This window comes from Bubalus bubalis, chromosome 2 (genome assembly GCF_019923935.1).
Source record: "Bubalus bubalis isolate 160015118507 breed Murrah chromosome 2, NDDB_SH_1, whole genome shotgun sequence".
In the NCBI taxonomy this organism is placed as follows: domain Eukaryota; kingdom Metazoa; phylum Chordata; class Mammalia; order Artiodactyla; family Bovidae; genus Bubalus; species Bubalus bubalis.
In genome coordinates, this window is record NC_059158.1 from 83,751,295 (window position 1) to 83,770,592 (window position 19,298).

General features: G+C 41.1%; 1 protein-coding gene across 5 annotated transcripts in view; it reads left to right on the forward strand.

Annotated features, from left to right (window-relative positions):
* Positions 1-3,191: 3,191 nt before the first annotated feature.
* The window catches only part of GRB14 (growth factor receptor bound protein 14), a 130,440-nt gene continuing 114,333 nt past the window's right edge, over positions 3,192-19,298 (forward strand). Inside the window, exons 1-2 of one of the 5 annotated variants that reach the window (XM_025275773.3) lie at positions 3,192-3,512; positions 4,764-4,896. In XM_025275773.3, coding sequence (XP_025131558.3) covers positions 3,322-3,512; positions 4,764-4,896 — 324 coding nt within the window. In that variant the 5' untranslated portion in view covers positions 3,192-3,321. The remainder of the gene's footprint in view (positions 3,513-4,763; positions 4,897-19,298) is intronic. The other 4 variants (XM_044934587.2, XM_044934580.2, XM_044934582.2 and 1 more) reach the window with 4 other exon arrangements.

The window sequence follows — 19,298 nt, forward strand, 5'->3', positions numbered from 1 at the left end:
TCTAAAGCTGGAAATAACCCAGATGCTTATCAGTAGTAGAATGTATACATAAATTGTGGTATTTACATACAATAGAAGAGTTAGAAAAACTAGAGAAACTTGTAAAAGCATGGAAGAATAAACAAAATAAACAAAAGCATGGAAGCATATAGTAAACAATGGGTGAAGGGAACCACCAAGTCAAGCACAAAAGGGTCCTACAGCATGATTCTATCTATGTAAAGGTCCAAACCAGACAACCTACTCTATTGTGAGTAGGGATGGATACTTACGGTTAAACTATGAGTTTACTATGATTACTCGGAAAATCTGGATTGGAGGGCGGGGCTTTAGGATGACTGACAATAATGCATTTCATCATCTGACATCAGTGTTTGCCTTATGATAAATCATCACACAGTTCTGTTTGTGACCTTCTTTTCTGTACATGGGCTATCTTTCCCAATATAAAGGGTTAAGCAATTTGATTGGTTGAGAAAGGGAGAGAACAAGCAAAGAGGTCACATTTTCCTTAGGGGTAGGAAGGCTAGGATCCCTGGAGAGAGACCATGGGGCAGAAAAGGCTTACAGTGGGGGAGGGGCCAGGAGACAAACTGCTTCCTTTACCATTTTACAGGCTCAAGTCAAAAATGAACAGCCGCTAGGGGAGGACTGGCTCTGTGGTGACAAGGTACCTGCTTTACTGTTTCAGATATCTTCATTAGCTATGGGAAGGAAAATCTCTTGAACTTCCCTTTTCACAGAAAAATGCCTCTGTATTCTCTTAGGCTGTACTAGGTCTCATAGTATTCTGCACCTTTTATATTGCATAGTTCTTTATTCAGAATCTTTTTTTTTTTTTTTAATCTCTTGGATACAAAAGCTAGTTCTTTTGTTGGCTTGCTTCAAAAATGTGAATGAGGGAACTGTATCATTCTTGATATAGATCCTCAAGGTGTCTGGGAGTAAATTCAATATTTAACGTCAATCTACAAGACAATACTATTTAAGTTCTCATTCCTCAGAGATTTGTTCTTTTCCTTTTTGCCCCCCCCCCACCCCCCGCAACCCGCCATTACTACAGGTATAACAAGTTTTACTCATGGGGGTTAGAGGAGGAGTATAAAGCCTGCAAATGGATACTCCCTGGATTCCCACTAAATGAGAAAATGCCCAGAGAGGGGAGACACAATTGAGATCTCATTCCAACCACTGAATATTCTTTCCTGAGGTTAAAATTTTATGCTGGTAAGTGGAGCAGTATACACTACTGGGAAATAGTATTTCCAGTGATTCCAAAGATATAGTTTCCACCTACTCTTTTCTCTGGCAAAAAAAGACAGCCTGCTCTCTCTTTCTCTGTATGAGACAGAAAGACAAAGAGCGAGTTGTTGAGTAGGGAGGGGACAAACCTCAGCCACTGATTCACTCTCCTGTTAGAATGTTCAAACTATATCATTTTCAGAAAGGAGCAATGACTGCCTGCGGGACTTTTGGATGAAAATAGGAATGATTGATGATGATGATGAAGAAAATATATTTCTTTCTTTATGTTTTTAGCTCAAGTTATCTGCAAATACATGCTTCTTTTTTATTTTGCTGGAAAGACTTCAACATATCTGTACGTTTTTACATTAAACTCTCTTGAAATCCACATAGAATCCAGACCATCCCTCAGGGAATAGGATGTGAATGAGGGCTTTGCCTGGCACACAGCACCAATATGTTAGCTATCATCATGATTAGTATTACTAATTTTATCCCTCAGGGGACCTACCACTTGGTCTGGGCGTAGCCAATTGCATTGCATAAAGTGTCCTGGAGACCACTCTTGATGTGTAACCCAGGTCAATACTGCTATTTATTAGGTTTTAATTTTGACGTGAGCAAAACTTGGATTCTGTAAGCTCTTTGACTCAAAATTTTGTGCCTCTATGAAGTACTACAGATTTCTCACAGGCTGGGTAATTAGCAAACCCTGGGTGTCGGCAGTGGTTGGTGCCATGGTGTGTGTGTGTGGGGGGGTGTTGGGATGATGGGGGACACACAGATATGGAGCAGGGGGGTTTGCCAGTTTCTTTAGAAGGCAGTGTTTGCCTTTCCCTGGGCAGAGGTTGTGAAGGTTAAGAAAACCTGGTTAACAGAAGCCAGGGACAGATGTTACCTAATTTGGTCAAAGAACAAAGAGTGTATAAAACATTTGGAAATCCCGAACAGTGCACTGGGATGGGGCACTTATTGGAAGGACAGAAACAGATTTACCACCCAGAATTCAGAGTAGGGCGACTGCATCTCAGGTGAGCATAATGTAATTACCACTTCAAACAGTCTGGATTTGGGGCATGGAATCTTTTGGGTCCGGAAGCTTCACTGCACTAGTTCACTAGCCCTCTATTGTACCAGGTACTCCATGACTTTAAGCCTCAATTCCCTTATCTGTAAAACGGGGTAAACATCTAATTTATGAGGCCGTTGTGAGGTAGAACGGGACTAGGCAGAGTGGGGACCCATTAGATGAGAGCTGCTCTTATCAGAAGAAAATGAATAATTTTCCTAATTCCTAAGACGTCAGGTTTACTCATAGCTTACTCAGAATTCTCAAACATCTCAGTAGTTTTCGGCACCGATTGTACTGCCTGTTCCCCGTCCACCCCTTCTCCCTCGCCGGCGTCCCCAGCTGCGGAGTGGAAGCAAGAAGCACGTGGGGGAAAGACTGGGACAGACCTGGTCCCCCGCTCTCCTGGCACGGTGGGCCTGTCATGGCGGCCCAGCGACAGCTCTCCGACAGCAGAGCAAGAAGAATGAAAAGGTCTCGGGGGTCAGGGCTGCACAGACCCCTGCCCCGCCTGCGTTCTGCCAGGCTAGCCCCGAGGGAGCGCCCGATCACATGGATCCCGCCTCCCGCGACGCGGATCCGCCCCGACCTCGAGCTCAGCCTAGCGCTCCGGCGCCCACCTGGGGAGCCGGCGGCCCGAGCCTCGGGAGCCGGCAGTCAGGGGCGCGGGCCCACAGCCAGCGCCCCCCAGAGCCACGGGCCGCGATCGGGGCCTGCCCGGCGCCCTCCCCGCCCCCTCCGCGCCTCGCCCCGCCGCCCGCGGCCCCCACCCACCCGCCGCTCCTCCCCTCTCCCCACCCTCCTCCTCCGCCCCCTCCCCTCCCCCGCCGCCTCGCCTACCGCTCGGCCGAGCGTCTGAGCCGCCCGGGTCCAGAGCGCAGGCGGCGAGGCCACCGCACCTGCAGCGCGCTCGGGCTGCCGAACCGGCACCTCGCCTCCCGCCGCCCGATCTCCTTCTCCCCCCGAGCCGGGTCTCTCATGACGCCCGAGTCCCACGGCCGGCGACAATGACCACTTCCCTGCAAGATGGGCAGAGCGCCGCGGGTCGGGCGGCTGCCCGGGACTCGCCGCTGGCCGCCCAGGTGTGCGGCGCTGCCCAGGGGAGGGGCGACGCCCGCGACCTGGCGCCGGCCCCCTGGCTGCACGCGCGGGCGCTCCTGCCCCCTCCGGACGCGACCCGCGGCTGTGCGGCAGACAGGTAGGCAGCCCTCGGAGGGCGCGGGGGAGTGTCCTGGGTTGGCAGCCGGCGAGGGGTGAGGAGGCGGTCCTAGGGGGTGAGCCATGTGCCCAGAGCTGGGCCAAGTTTGAGAAAGTCTCAGAAGACAATTCCCTTTGAGCTGGCAGGACCTACCGGATGGGCTGGACATTGCGATCTCCCAGCGCCTTATAAATAGCATCACCGGATTCACTGAGAGCTCCGGGTCGCTCTCGCCTCTACCCATCGATGTGAACTAGGAGGCCAAGCTCCAGGCTGACCACCCTCCTTCCTTCTTTACTGCGTTAAAAAAACAAAAAAATCCCTTTTATGTATTATAAAAAATCAGAATAAATCAGTTCGCCTCCCACATGGAGTCTTAGAGAGACCCTGGAGAGGCAAAGTAGGGATTGACATTTGAGCAGTCTAGCTGTTCAGCAGGAAAGAATAGAGGCTTTAAAGTGTTTCCCAATCTCCATAGCATTCAGCCCTAAGTGCCTGTAGAATTCACAATTTCACACATACTTTAGGAAAGAAAAAGGCTGCAACAATACAAAAATCTATAGTCCTTTATATTCATACATTTAAATGGTATCTTTTTTTTTTCCCTTCAGATTTTCAAAGTGCTTCAACTTCACTGAAGTTAAAATTACTCTGCAGTGGACCAAAGTACATTAATACTAGCAAGTTCTATTCACTTACCTCCTCAAAAACACTGCCTTGCAGTTTAGTATCTATAAGCACTTGAAAAATCAGCAGACTGTGTGTGGGCCACATTGTGAATGAAATTTGAAGTGAGATGAACCACAGCTATAATTAATAAACCATAACTTTCAAAAGTGATTAGTAGAATAGAATAGGGATGAGTTCACTAAATGTTTATAGACTGTCAATTTAGTGGATGCAAAACAATGTCTAACTCAGAATGATTTTTACTTCAGTAATTCTGTAGTCTGTATGTCAGTTTCAGGAAAATTATCAGAAGTGCTGGAAATGGGGCTTCCAGGCCTGGTGATTTTTTTTTTTTTTTTAAGGCCAAAAGAAAAGAAAGAAAGGAATGCAAAAGGAGATTGATTTATATCAATTGACATGTTTTATTCTGACCCACAGAAAGTACACCACAGACCTTTCCTGTATACTTTACATTAGTATTGTCACAGAGTGGGGCATTCTGGCCTCAATTTTTTAATCCTGACAGCAATTATATTTACATTCTGTTTTATGTAAATTACATCCTATGTTCTCTCGGTGTAGGAGAAAAAAGAAAGATCTTGATGTTCTGGAAATGCCATCTATTCCAAACCCTTTTCCTGAGCTATGCTGCTCTCCATTTACATCTGTGTTGTCAGCAGGCCTGTTTCCCAAAGCAAATTCAAGGAAAAAACAGGTATGCATTTTAAAATGTTCTAATTAAAAAAATCTTAGAAGTTCTATATCCATATAATCTTTAAGATAGTAACTTACAATATTAGCAAAAGATTAGCATGGCCTATTTGAAATAGCTCTATTAACTGACATAGTTCTTTGCCATTAGTTTCCTTTAGGGTCTCACTTTTTACATCTGTATAATGGGTATGTTAAAATATACCCATCAGGTTTTTGGAATGGATTAAATGAAAGAATATATGTGAAGTACAGAGCCTAGGAGCTATTATTATTCACATTGTAAGTGGAGAGTTATATATGATAACAACTGATCAATTTTAACTCAGAAATTGGAAGAGCTGATAGTGATTTAGAGTGAGAAGGGAATTGACCGGTTCCTTTAATACCTTCTTTAATCTTTCATATTTTCAACCCAAGCCAACCTTATTTACTAAAGGAAATTGATAATGGTGAATCTGTGGTGAAAGGTAAATGGAGTTTTGGACTCCACAGGTTTTCTTTCATTTCAGCAAATTCCTCAGTTTGGAAGCTTCTGACTGCAGAAGGCAGATGACTTGTAAGTGATGATTAGCTTATGGACTTAATTTTTATGATTTTCTTTCAAGTTTCTAGTTTGGAGCTGACTTGAGCAAATTAAACTTCAAGAACCAAGCAGCGGTGGGGAGATGTATCACAATTATAAAAAAAAAGTCTTTCCTAGGTTAATCCCATCTCTTCTGAATATACTTCATTCCAGTCTTGAATCAGCAAACAAAGAGAAGCTTCACTATGTACCTTGTTCTTGCATGGGTTGTTGTTTGTAGTCGCTAAGTCGTGTCCGACTCTTTGTGACCCCATGTACTACAAACAACACACAAGACTACCCTGTCTTTTACTATTTCCCAGAATTTGCTCAAATCCATGACCACTGGGGGCTTCCCTAGTAGCTCAGTTGGTAAAGAATCCACCTGCAATGCAAGAGACCCCAGTTCAGTTCCTGGGTTGGGAAGATCCGCTGGAGAAGGGGTAGGCTACCTACTCCAGTATTCTTGGACTTCCCTGTGGCTCAGCTGGTAAAGAACACGCCTGCAATGTGGGAGACCTGGATTCGATCCCTGGGCTGGGAAGATCCCCTGGAGAAGGGAACAGTTAGCCGCTCCAGTATTCTGGCCTGGAGAATTCCATGGACTGTATAGTTCATGGGGTTGTAAAGACTCGGACACAACTGAGTGACTTTGACATACATACACATAGATGTCCATTGAATTGGTGATGCCATCCAACCATCTCATCCTCTGCTGCCCCCTTCTTTTGCCTTCAATCTCTCCCAGCATCAGGGTCTTTTCCAGTGAGTCTGTTCTTTGCATCAGATGGCCAAAATATTGGAGCTTCAGCTTCAGCATCAGTCCTTCCAATGAATATTCAGGGTTGATTTCTTTTAGGATCGACTAGTTTGATCTCCTTGCCTTTCAAGGGACTCTCAAGAGTCTTCTCCAGCACCACAGTTTGAAAATATCAATTCTTCGGCGTCTAGCCTTCTTTGTGGTCCAACTCTCACATCCTGACATGATTACTGGAAAAACCATAGCTTTGACTATACAGACTTGTGTCAGCAAAGTGATGTCTCTGCTTTTTAATATGCTATCTAGGTCTGTCATAGCTTTTCTTCCAAGGGTAGAAGCAACAAATTTAAACAGTCAGATGCTTGCCATAAGGAGAGGATTAATGAAAAGAAAGAAGATGGTTGATTATTTTCCCCCAGCTATTGTTCTTTCCTTTTTTCTGCACTTTTACTATCTGTGATGGGTTCAATAATGCATGTTTGGGTTAAGATGTAAGATGGGAATATGGATGATAGATTTGTTTGTGCATCATGGTGATGGAAAAATTGATTTTGAACTATCCCTGTGATCCAGGATGGGGAAAGGAAATGTCTGATGATGGCATAATAGTCCTTTGGGGAATTTAATGCATCGTTTCCCTATTTATGGATGGCCTGCTATGTTTCTTGCATCATCCTAGGCTCTGAAGCACAGAGCTAAGCAAAAATGCCATCCAAAGGGTGTTTATCGGGACTTCCCTGGTGGTCCAGTGGTTAAAACTCCATTTTTCCAATGCAAGGGACATGAGTTCTATCTGACTGGGGAACTAAGATCCCACATACTGTGTAGTACAGCCACAAAGTAAAAGAAAAAAATAATTAAATTAAAAAGGTATTTATCAAAAGGTAGGGCTAGGTTAAGCATTAGGAGCTGAACAGAGGAAGGGAAGAAGACGGAGAAAGGCCTGGGTTTACTCCGGTTTCTAATACAGTTATGTTAAGTTTAAAAATAAAATAAAATTAAAAAAAAAAAAAAAAAAGATAAATTTGTGAATGAGCACTGAGAGAAAGCCTGTGTCTACCAGATAAGCTGAAGGGGCAGGGTTTCTTTTGAATAAAGAGAGAATAAACATCTTATGATTAGGTTAATAGAGGAAGAAAAAAGAGAAAGAGAGTGGGTGTACGTGTCAGGGTCAAGTCAGAGTGTGGCCCAGGTGTGGGTAGTCACCATTTCGAGTAGGACATCTGATTCTGAATGACAGTGTTTCTTCAGATACGGTTCAGCAGATTGGCAAAGTGGGAGAAGGGTGCTATGCTGTGCTTTACTCTGACCAGTTCCCTACTTGGGCCTTTATGTCCTGTCCCAGTGACCTTCAGGAAGAGCCCTGCACCCACACAGACAGCTGTGCTGTGGCCCGAGCAGAGTTCTGGCCTGAATCCTAGGGGCCAGTCCCAAGGGTACTCCCATCAGAGAAGCGCCCTCCTCGCTCATCTCTTCCTTGGTGTAAGGGTTGGGATTTCCGTAAAGAGAAGGGTGTCCTAGAGCTGGGCAAGAAGGCTCCTTTGTGCACTAATTTATTTTGGCTGTGCCGAGTCTTCGTTGCAGCCTGTGGGATCTTTGTTGAGGAGCACGGGTTTTCTCTAGTTGCAGCACACAGGGGTTCTCTTGTTGCAGCAGAGGGACTTCTCCTTGAGGTGTGGGGCATGGGCTTTAGAGTGCTCAGGCTCAGAAGTTGTGGCTTGCGGGCTCTCTAGTTGTGGGATCTTAGTTCCCTGACCAGGGATCAAACATACATCACCTGCATTGCAAAGTGGATCTTAACTACTGGACCACTAGGGCAGGGCTTCCAGGTGGCACTAGTGGTAAAGAACGTGCCTGCCAATGCAGGAGCCATAAGAGATGTGGGTTCGATTCCTGGGTTGGGAAGATCCCCTGGAGGAGGGCATGGCAGCTCACTCCAATATTCTTGCCTGGAGAATCCCATGGACAGAGGAGCCTGGTGGGCTACTGTCCACTGGGTCACAAAGAGTTGGACACGACTGAAGTGACTTAACATGGACTGCCAGGGAAATCTCTTGCATTCTTTTTGTTCTCTTTTCTGCACCTAGACTTTGCTTTTAGAACTGATCCTTTGTTTTTATTCCTTTCTATATGCTTAGTTCTTTGGAATGAGGGAGGTTTTGGGGACAGATGGACTCTATGTTGGTAATTCTCCCAAGCTCAGTGTCTTTGTGACACAGATTAACCCTTTACAAGATGATAATTCAGGCCCAATTATCTCTGACCTTTGGTTGAGATGATGTACTAGGTTTCTATTGACTATTATTTATGGCTGAAACATGATAGGAGATGATGTCTCATTTCTTGATAGTCTCTCTTTGATTTGTTTTGTTTAACCATTCCAGTCATTTTAGCAATTCTTTTCCCCCCATAAAACAAGTGAAGAATTGCACTTGTTACTTAGAAATAAATGACCAGAAAGTTTGAAAGAATCCAGACTGGCAATGTTAAATCTCATGTGGCCTTTCAAAACCACAGTCAAAAACCATTTTACAGGCCATAGATACTTTTTTTGTTTTTTACAATTTGCAATGTCTACATAATGCATGAGTGGTAAAATGAATTGATGCCACAAATAGAATATGCTTTATCTCTTTGTGCAAATAAAATGTCTCAAAGTATACATTCCTATATGCTTTCAATATTTTTATTTTAAAATAAGAACTAGATTGGGATAGAATCTGGATTCTTTATTCTCCCCTCACCTTTTTAAAAAGAATACTAACTGGGTATATTTCTTTAGCATATTTTTTTGTGTGTTTGCCAATAAAGCAGATTTGAAGTGTACCCTCCATATACATGATCCAGAAAAGTTACTTGCAATTTAAATTTTATATGAAAAGTAACTTATGAATTTAGGTATCTTTTTTCCTATTTCTGATTAAAATTTACCAGGAAATCATACCTGAGCACTTGTTATTTGAAGAAAGGGAAAGAATATCTTTAGCCTTTGCGAAAGAATCAGTTCTTTTCTCGAGTTTGCCTACCCCCAGGTTATTTTTGTACTTGGACTCAGTTTATGTAGTTGCTCTGGCTCATTGCTTTCCAGGACTGTGTAGGATAACGAATTCAAAATAAAGCCACTGAAGATTTTAAAGATAAAAAATCACTTGTGAGAAAGTGTCATGGAAGTTTCAAGCTGGAAGAGATCTTTGAGATAAGCTGGTGAAACAGTCTTCTAGAGATGAGTAAGTTGAGGCAAAGAAATGTTTTGTGGCTGATGTTATCACAGCTAGAACCTGAAAACTGGATTTCTTGAAGCGTAGACAGCCCCCTTTTAAGGAAGGTACAATATCTGCAGAAACTGAGAACTGTAAGAATAGCAGAGTGATAAACCTGTATCAGTTGTTGTTAGTTATAACTCTCCCCATAATATAAAAGGTGAGGCAGCAAATGCTGTTTGATGATCTCCACCTAAGGATCTGGATTCCTTTTTCTTTTTCCTTCCTCGACTATAGCAGTCTTTTTGTGTTTTCTTCCCCCTCTAGCTTTCTTCTCTGTCTTCTCCCTAAAACTGATATGAAAAATCTATCAAATCATTGGTCTGCATCAAGTAAGTTTTATCAGTGTTATTAATAAATGGATTTTGTGTGTAGTTTACAGTCCACAGACACACCGAGGCCAGGAAGTGTGTCTGTCATCCACATCGTAAGATTTTTTTTTTTTAAAGTACAAAACTCAGAAGTGATTTGTCCATGCTTCCACAGTTTAGATAAAGGAAAATCGAAAAGTGTCATTTCTGTATGTCTTTGTCCCTCACCACACTATTTCTGGTCTATTTTATATTGAATTAAACCTTTTTGTATATCTCAGTAAAATAAAAACTATCTTCCAAATAATTAAAGAAATTTTTTTCCATATGCTCTGCCTTTGATTTTTGTTTTCTTCTCATATGTCCAGGACTATCAAACAGTAAGTTCATCTCTGTCCCCGATGAAAGGGTCTCTGATATCATTCCTTCATGATGTCAGTAGTGACTTTAATGTGTGCAGTGCTAACCCTGTATGTGTGGTTCTTATGTGGCTGCTGCATTATCCAAATTTACATACTCATTTCTCCAATATACATAGAAGAAGAAAGCAAAGAACTCTACTCCCCATTCTCATTTTCCAGATATAGCAGTTATCAAGATTTTGTCTCATTTATTTCATCTATTCCTTTTTGAAATTTTTATTGTGTTTGTTGAAGCACAATAAATTATTTTAAAAAAAAGTAAATTCTGGACATTCTGTCATTGCATCCCTACCTAGTTTTGTATGCACTGCTGAAAACTACATTTTCTTATTTAACTAACAGGCTATTATTCCCTAATAAAAATTCCTTGAAAAGTGAAAGTCGTTCAGTCGTGTCCAACTCTTTGTGATCCCATGGACTATACAGTCCATGAAATTCTCCAGGCCAGAATACTGGAGTGGGTAGCTGTTCCCTTCTCCAAGGGATCTTCCCAACCCAGGGATCGAACCCAGGTCTCCCACATTGCAGGCAGATTCTTTACCAGCTGAGGCACTAGGGAAGTCCAAGAATACTAGAGTGGGTAGCCTATCCCTTCTCCAGGGGATCTTCCCGACCCAGGAATCAAACCAGGGTCTCCTGCATTGCAGTTGGATTCTTTACCAGCTGAGCTGCATGTGAAAAATTTCTTGGTATCACTTAATATCCTTCATAGTCAAATTTCTAAGTTGGAATGATACATGAAATCCTCAAATTACAAACTGGTTATACTTCAGAATCTTTAAATTAGGTCTTTGGCTGTTTGAATTCACAGAAACAGCATTATACATTGTGTTTAGGCCCACCAGGCTATTTTACAAAATCCTATATTATGTAAAATGAAATGCAAATTTCATATATTTGCAGAAAATATACAGAAACAATACTTGCTCCTATTGGGGTTTCAAACAAATACGGGTTGCCAGCAGCAGAGTGCTACTTTTGAATGTTGGCACTTGATGAATATGATTTTCCTTGGGAGAAATTCGAAAGTGCCCAGATCTTTGTAGCAGTATTGAAGCAGGCTTTAGAACTGTACTTCTCACTGGATTACCTTCCTCAGAATCAGCAGGGATGCTTATTAAAAATATAGATACTGGGGCTTCTTGTAAAATCCACTGAATAATAATATCTTGGTGAAGGGCATGGGATTTGACTTCTTTTTTTTTCTTTAACATATATACAAAATTAGGGGTACTCTTATTCTCTGCTGCTTTCAGGCTCTGGAGCAATTTGACCTTTCAAGATTGAAGACAATTTTATTTAGTTGAGAAAAGGTAGAAATATTACAAAAGGACTTTAGTTGGTATTTTATCCAGGTATTGATTGTTTGGGGTGAATAGAGACTCATGTGAACTAGTTTGAAAGGTTATATTATAGTACTTGAAGGCCAAAAGTTCATTGATCTCATGAGAGACTGGAATTGGGAATCAGAAAGCCAGCAAAAATCAAGGCAGCCACTTTCTCCATTCTCCCTCTTTATTTTCCCATTAAACATAGCACATAGTCTCTGCTTCTTTTTCTAAATCCATATCATCCTCTGATATTTCTCAATGGTCTTGCTCGTCTTGATTGCATGTCACTGCATGTGGCCCCAAGTGGCCACCCTTATTGGAATAACTCTTCCTGGTTTAGCTGGTTTAGCACGTGGTGACTGACTGGAGTCCATATTTGGAGAGAGCTGTTAACCTAGTATGTCCAGCTCTTATTCAGTCAGCTGTGGCCAAGGTGACACAAGGGACCTGGACCGCTGCTCACTCAGCAAAGGTTATAGAACCAATTCTGTGAGTAGGAAGTGCAAGTTCAGTAGGTATAATGTAAGGAGGTGGGGAGGAAATAATGAACAACTAGTGTCCTAGGGAAAAAAAGCTCAAACAAAAAACAGTGGACACACAAATTCTTATAATATATGAATGATATATGGTAACCCACCGATTAATTGGTCTGACATAATCTGCACAGTTCACAGGATCCAACTCCTTTACCTCAAATCATTTAGTTCACTTGAAGGGAGTTTACTTGACAGTGGTTTCAGTTGATGACACCCTTCAATGATGGTCATCTTCCTTGTTCCTTGTTCTTTGTTCCAAGCCTGCATGTTATTGAGGTCCCTTGGCTTCAGAGGACAGGAGCTATCAACTCAGGATCCTCCCTACTTCATGCTAGATACCTTCGACTGTAACAGAAAACAGCTGTCTCTTCCTATTTTAAAACTTAAATCCCCTAGCAGAGCTGCTTGTCAAGGTTTTATTTCCAGTTTGAAGTTTGCCTCTAATTTTTAGTTAATTTGCAGGATACATTTCAAGTCCAACCTTTATCTGCAACATAACTTATTTTTTACTTCTTTGAAAGCTCAGCTTCTAGTTTGTTTTTCCTTAGGGGTGTATATTAAGTTCTTCAAGAGAAGGAAAACTGGAGTCATTCATGGTTCAATATAAATGTGGATCTTAATTAATATAGAAAGCTTTCTGAAGTCTTATGGAGTTGGTTTGAAACATGTCAGCTTATATGGAATAGTAATAAACTCCATCGTATAAATATCTGAACAAGGATAAGCAGACTTGGAAATTGTCCTTTCGGCACTCTCGGTAAGGGCTAGCTCGATGCAGAACTTAGGAAATGGCCACAAGCCTTTGCCAAAGAAAGGGAGCAGAAGGGAAACTTTCAGAATCAGTTTAGAAGTCTAGTGGGAGAGCTGACATAGGAAAAGTATCTTTTACTTCTTGTCCTTCCCTTTGGTTCCACTTATTGAGTAGTTTTCAAAGCCACAGAGAGAATAAACACAAATAGCAGGATTACCATTTTTAACTATTGGTAGTTTACAGATGTTTCCATCTATTTTGAAAGATCGTTTATAAGTTGGCTATTTATTCACTTGTATTTTTTCCATAGCTGTAATGTTAGATGGGGTTTCCCAGGTGGTGCAGTGGTAAAGAATCTGTCTGCCAGTGAAGGAGACTCAGGAGACTTCTTCAATCCGTGTGTTGGGAAGATCCTCTGGAGGAGGAAATGGGAACCTGCTCCAGTATTCTTGCCTGAAAAATTCCATGGACAGAGGTGACTGACAGGCTACATACAGTCCATGGGGTTGCAAAGAGTTGGATTTGACTGAGCACATACAATGCTAGATATGATTATTAGGTTATTAGGGGAGCCAGTTAGTTTTTTAACCCACAATTGCGCCTCCAAATGGTAGATTTACACCATCCTCTGCACCAGCTTTTAATACCGTTTCCATAGAAAGATGTAGGGCCATATGATGTAATTGAAAGATACTGGACTGGGAATCCACAAACCTAGTTTTTAATAGGGTCCTGCTGCTGAGTGATGTGATATTAGCCTATTGCCCACTTTCTGGGCCCCTGAGTGCTAAAATTTTTATCTGTTCCTAGAGCAAGTGATTCTGATGGCTCTTGGAATATTAATACTAATGATTGCATAGTAGACAGGTGTCTTAGGAGGCTTTTTTGATCCCATTGGCCCAAACATTTCCCTTTCAGTCTTAGATCTTCTCACGTGGTTACCACACCTCCTTTGACAAAGAAAACATTTGGGTGCTGTAGGGCAAGGTGCACAGGAGCCAACTTTACAGAGATGATGGGGACAAGAAGGGGCTTTTAAACTTGACATTGTGCATCAATGTGTCTAGATCCAAATAAGAGAAAGTCAGAAAGTTATCATATCTGGAAGGGGTCAGTTTGTGTGTTAAAATTGTATTTAAACTTAGAAATAAGGCTATAAGATTAGATATGAACAGTGGAGACTGGCCTAGGTTCAATATGCTCTTGGTTATGCTTGGCTTAAAGGGTTTGAGGGGCTTATAACTTCTATGTCCTTTTCTAAGCTCTGCTTGCTCAAGTCATCTGTTTGATCACTCAAGTCAAAAACCAAGGAGTCCTCTTTCTGGCCTTCTTTCAGGTACTGCTGCATCTTTCATCCCAATAAACTTGAATCCATAACCTTCTCTCCATCTCTGCTGCTACCATCCCAACTTGAGCCTCTGTCTTCTGACATCTAGGAACATTTTAAATGGCCTCCTTTTGCTTCTGCTTTAGCCTGTTGTGGTCCATTTTCCATATACTTGCTAGAAACGAACTGTAAAAAATGTAGATCACATTATGTCGCTCCCTGGTTGAAAACTTTTTGATAGCTTATGAGAAAACTTAAAATTCTGCCTTGGCCTGCAGGTTCCTAAGCAATTTGCTTTCTGTCCATGTCTTGAACCTCACCTGCATTCTACTCTTCATGTTCTAACCACTGGAGAGGGACAGTCCTGCCTGAATGTGAACTTGGCAGGCTTTTTTTTTTCTACCTCAGAGTCTTGGGCTTGGCTGTTTTCTCCATCTGGAACCTTTTTGTCCTGGTTATTTACAAAGCTGACTCCTCTTTATTCTTTAGATCCTAGCGTAAGATCATCTCATCAAGGAGACCTTTTTTGACAAGTCAACCTAAAGTATCCCTCCACACTTTCTTTCCCCATCCTATCACATTTCCTTGGTCATAGTTACCATAATCGGAACAGTCTCATTTATTTATTTGCTCTAGTTACTGTTTTTCTCTCCAAATATAATGCTGTGGTTTTATTGTTCTTGGATTCTTTTAAGGAAAGAATTAATGAGTAAATGGATTATTGACGATAAATAGTTAAAACCAATTAAACAAACAATATTTGGCATCTTTATTCTAATCATTGTCAGTCATCTTTTTCCTCTTCATCAAATTGTAAAACATTAAAACATATTTCTAATTTTATTAACAGATTCTATTTACAGAAAACAAATATACTAAGTCCGTAGATCCGTGGGATTTTAGCAGTACATATCTTTTTCTTTCATTATGCACATAGGAAATTTTGATGATGTGTAATGAAATTAGTGGACATATTTCAGATTTTAATCATTATTCTCATTTAATGGAATTATAAGTGATAAGTACATGGTGGATTGCTACACTTCCAGTTTATTGTGTGTTTAAAATCTACACATTTAGAAAAAAAATAAGTGTAAATATGAGTTGGGCTTTTAATATGAGTCTCTCAGAGCAAGGGCTACATGTTATTATAGTGTGCATGCATGCGTGCTAAGTCACTGAAGTCATGTCTGACTTTTTGTGATCCCATGGACTGTAACCTGCCAGGCTCCTCTGTTCATAGAGTTCTTCAGGCAAGCATATTGAAGTGGGTAGCCATGCTTTCCTCCAGGGGATTTTCCCGACCCAAGGATTGAACCCAGGTCTCTTGCATTGAAGGCAGATTCATTACCATCTGAACCACCAGCGTGTGTGTGTTGAGTTACTTCACTTGTGCCCGAATCTGTGTGACCATATGGACTGTAGCCTATCAGACTCCTCTGTCCATGGGATTCTTCAGGCAAGAATCCTGGGGTGGGGTGCCATTTCCTCCTCCAAGGGAATCTTCCCGACTGAGGGATCGAACCCATGTCTTTTATGTCTCTTGTGTTGGCAAGCTGGTTCTTTACCAGTAGTACTACTTGGGAGGCCCTGTTTTTATAGCAAGTGTTTTAAATTATTACCTATTAAAGTCATCGATGAATGATTTAGGCCAGTGCTATGATGTAGAAATGGGGAGACATATACCCTGTGGATATACAGAAAGACTTTCCAAGAGATTTACAAACTCAGAGATTTAAGATAACTAGTTTCCAGATCCTCATCCTCCATGTGTACTTCTTCCTAACAGCTACCTGTGTTCGCAGTAACTGTCTCACTTGGTGCATCACCCTGGGGCATGAAAACCTCCAGGCCATCACACACAGGGAAAGCTTCCTTTAATGATTAATCAGAGTGCAACAAATCAGAAGGGATTCTTGTCTTTTTATGCCTTATATTATTGTTAAGGGGCAACATGGTTAGAAATAAGGACTTTGGCTGGTGTTGAAACATTCTGAATTCAGATATATGATGGGAGTAATGACAATTTTCACTTTTTCTGTTTTTCAATTTACGTTTATTGACTTAGTTCTTCCGTCTACTGACTGTTGTCAAAGAATATATAACTTTTGAGGGAGAGTTTCCTAAGAACAAAGCAAATAGCGAGCGCATCAGTGGGAAATACTGAATGCTGAAAATGGCCTTTTGGGATGTATTTAAATGTAATTTATATGTATTTTCCACTGTTCTCAACACTTGAGACATATCCACAGCTGAAAGAAAATGCACCTACAAACACCTGATGTTATATATATTACTAAGTGGGTTCTGTGGGTGAGGGAAGTTCCCCCGGGAGCTGACTTGGAGCCTAGGTTTGCCTGCAGGAAGTATGCTGGGGCTCAGGGCACTTGGAAACACTGTCTGTGGGATGAGCACAGGACAAGTTGGGCTGCAGTGCGCCACAGCAGAAGCATCAGCTGATCTCATAGGAGCTAGAGCTGCAAAGGCCCTATAGAACTGTTCAGCATTAGGGCACAGAGGCTGCTCAGCAGGACCTGAGCTTGGACGTGGTGACTCTCCTCAGCTGAGAGCAGTGACAGGTGGGGAAGACTTGCATGCATGTGTGTGCTTAGTTGCTCAGTCGTGTCTGACTCTTGCTACCTGATGGACTGTAGCCCGCAGGCTCCTCTGTCCAAGGGATTTCTCAGGCAAGAATACTAGAGTGGGTTGCCATTTCCTCCTTCAGAGGACCTTCTCAGCTCCTGCATTGGCAGGTGGATTCTTTACCACTTAGCCATCTGGGAAGCCCTTGTCCTCAGTCACTCAGTCGTGTCTGTTATTTTGCATGCCCCGCCCCCAACCCTTAGCCAGGTCTTAGTGGCTGACACTGTAACAGCTGGGAGAATTAGTCCTTCAGTCCTGAAAAGGGCAGTCTTGGATTGTATGCCGCAGCGTTTCAAGGATATAATTTATACATAATTTTTTTCAGCTTTTATTTGTCTTACTTAGTATTGTGGTGTTTTATCAAATTATATAATGAACTATTCATTCCAGGCAATTCCCAACCTATTTAATCATAAAATACATTAGTATTTTCCACTTTCTATTAATCAAATGGGCTCCCAAGGTGGCTCAGTGGTAAAGAATCCTCCTGATAATCCAGGAGATTTGGGTTCAGTGCTTGGGTTGGGAAGATCCCCAGGAGAAGGAAATGGCAACCCACTCCAGTATTCTTGCCTGGGAAATCTCATGGACAGAAGAGCCTGGTGGGCTACAGTCCATGAGGTCCAAAAGAGTTGGATTCAACTTAGGTGACTAAACAATGATAACATCATCAATAAAATACACTAGACTAATTTTTAGAAGTATATATAAGTTGCTTTCATTAAAACCATAAGAAAACTTTATCATGATGAATACTATAATTAATGAAACCATTTCTGATTTTATACTTAATTGTTAAAAATTACATCCAAAAGCTGAAAATCAAGGTGTAAATGTACATTCACACAATTATCAAAGGAATTCCATGGCCTTCCTAGCACTTCGTCATACTACTCAGAACTCTAAATTCTGTATTAATTTTGAGTGCTTTCAGCTATTTCTTTAGAAAATATGTTTGATAATTAATTTTTACTGGTTTTTAAAATATTTTTTTTCTCAGAATGCATATTGATCCCTCCATTTGAATTGAAAAGTAAAGCTGGACTTTATTTGATAGAACATTAGTCTGATTTGTCTGATTGATTTGAGAGTGAGGACTAACTTTTCCAGTTATATGGTTGACATTTTTCTTAAATTGAATGCACTAAATTTACAGTCCTAAACCTTTTTTATTATTTAATTTAGAAGGATTAAAATTTTCAGAATTGATTTATGGTTGATTTACAGTGTTGGTTAATTTCTGGTATACAGCAAAGTGAGTCAGTTATATATATAATATATATATATATTCTTTTTCATATTCTTTTCCGTATGGTTTATTACATGGTATTGAATATAGTTCCCTGTGCTATACAGTAGGACTTTTGTTGTTTTTTTTTTATATATAGTAGTTTGTGTCTGCTTATTGCAAACTGCTAATTTATCCCTCTCCTATTCCATTTCCCTTTTGGTAACTGTAAGTTTGTTTCTATGTCTGTGAGTCTGTTTATGTTTTGTAAAAAAGTTCATAGTTTGTATTATAGTTTAGATTCCACATATAAGTGATATCATATAATACTTGTCTTTGTCTATCTTGCTTACTTAGTATAATAATCTCTAGGTCCACCCATGTTGCTGCAAATGGCATTATTTCATTCTTTTTTATGTCTGAGTAATATCCCATTGTGTGTGTGTGTGTGTATCACATCTTCTTTATCCATTCATCTGTCGGTTGCTTCCATGTCTTGCCTACTGTAAACAGTATATATCCCTAAACTTTTGATGAATGTATAAAGTATATTATAAAACAAAAGCATTGTACTAAAAAAAAATTGGAAAGAAGTCATGCAAAAACCTCATCAGTATGTTGGTTTGGCCAAGGTGTAATAAATTTAATACTTTTCTCCCATATTTTTCTGAGTGTTTTACTTTGAACAAAGTATGTTTAAGTGAAAGAGTGCTGGCCTTTTTGATAAGCTGTCCAGAAACTGAGACAATGAATTAATCTGATTGGATAGCAAATAGTTGGGTGGTTTACAACTCAATTTTTGGTTACATTATAAAGTGAGTGAAGTCGCTCAGTCGTGTCCAACTCTTTGTGACCCCATGGACTGTAACCTACCAGGCTCCTCCATCCATGGGGTTCTCCAGGCAAGAATACTGGAGTAGGTTGCCATTCCCTTCTCCAGGGGATCTTCCCGACCCAAGGATTGAACTTGGGTCTCCCGCCTTGCAGGCAGACGCTTTAACCTCTGAGCCACCAAGAGGCCCTAATTGATTTATTGGATGATTGATCATTAAAAATGAATTTTAGCTCAGATGAAATTCAGAGATTGATGTTGCTTTCTGTCACCTCTGCATTCTTTTCTCCCTTATTCAGCTTAATTATTCTCTAGCACTTACTGTCAGCTGGCATATTATATGTTCATACATGTATCTGTTTATTCTCCCAGTACCTTTTTCCACTAGCATATAAGCCCTGTGAGGGCAGGGACTTTGTTTTATATGCTATTCAGTTTCC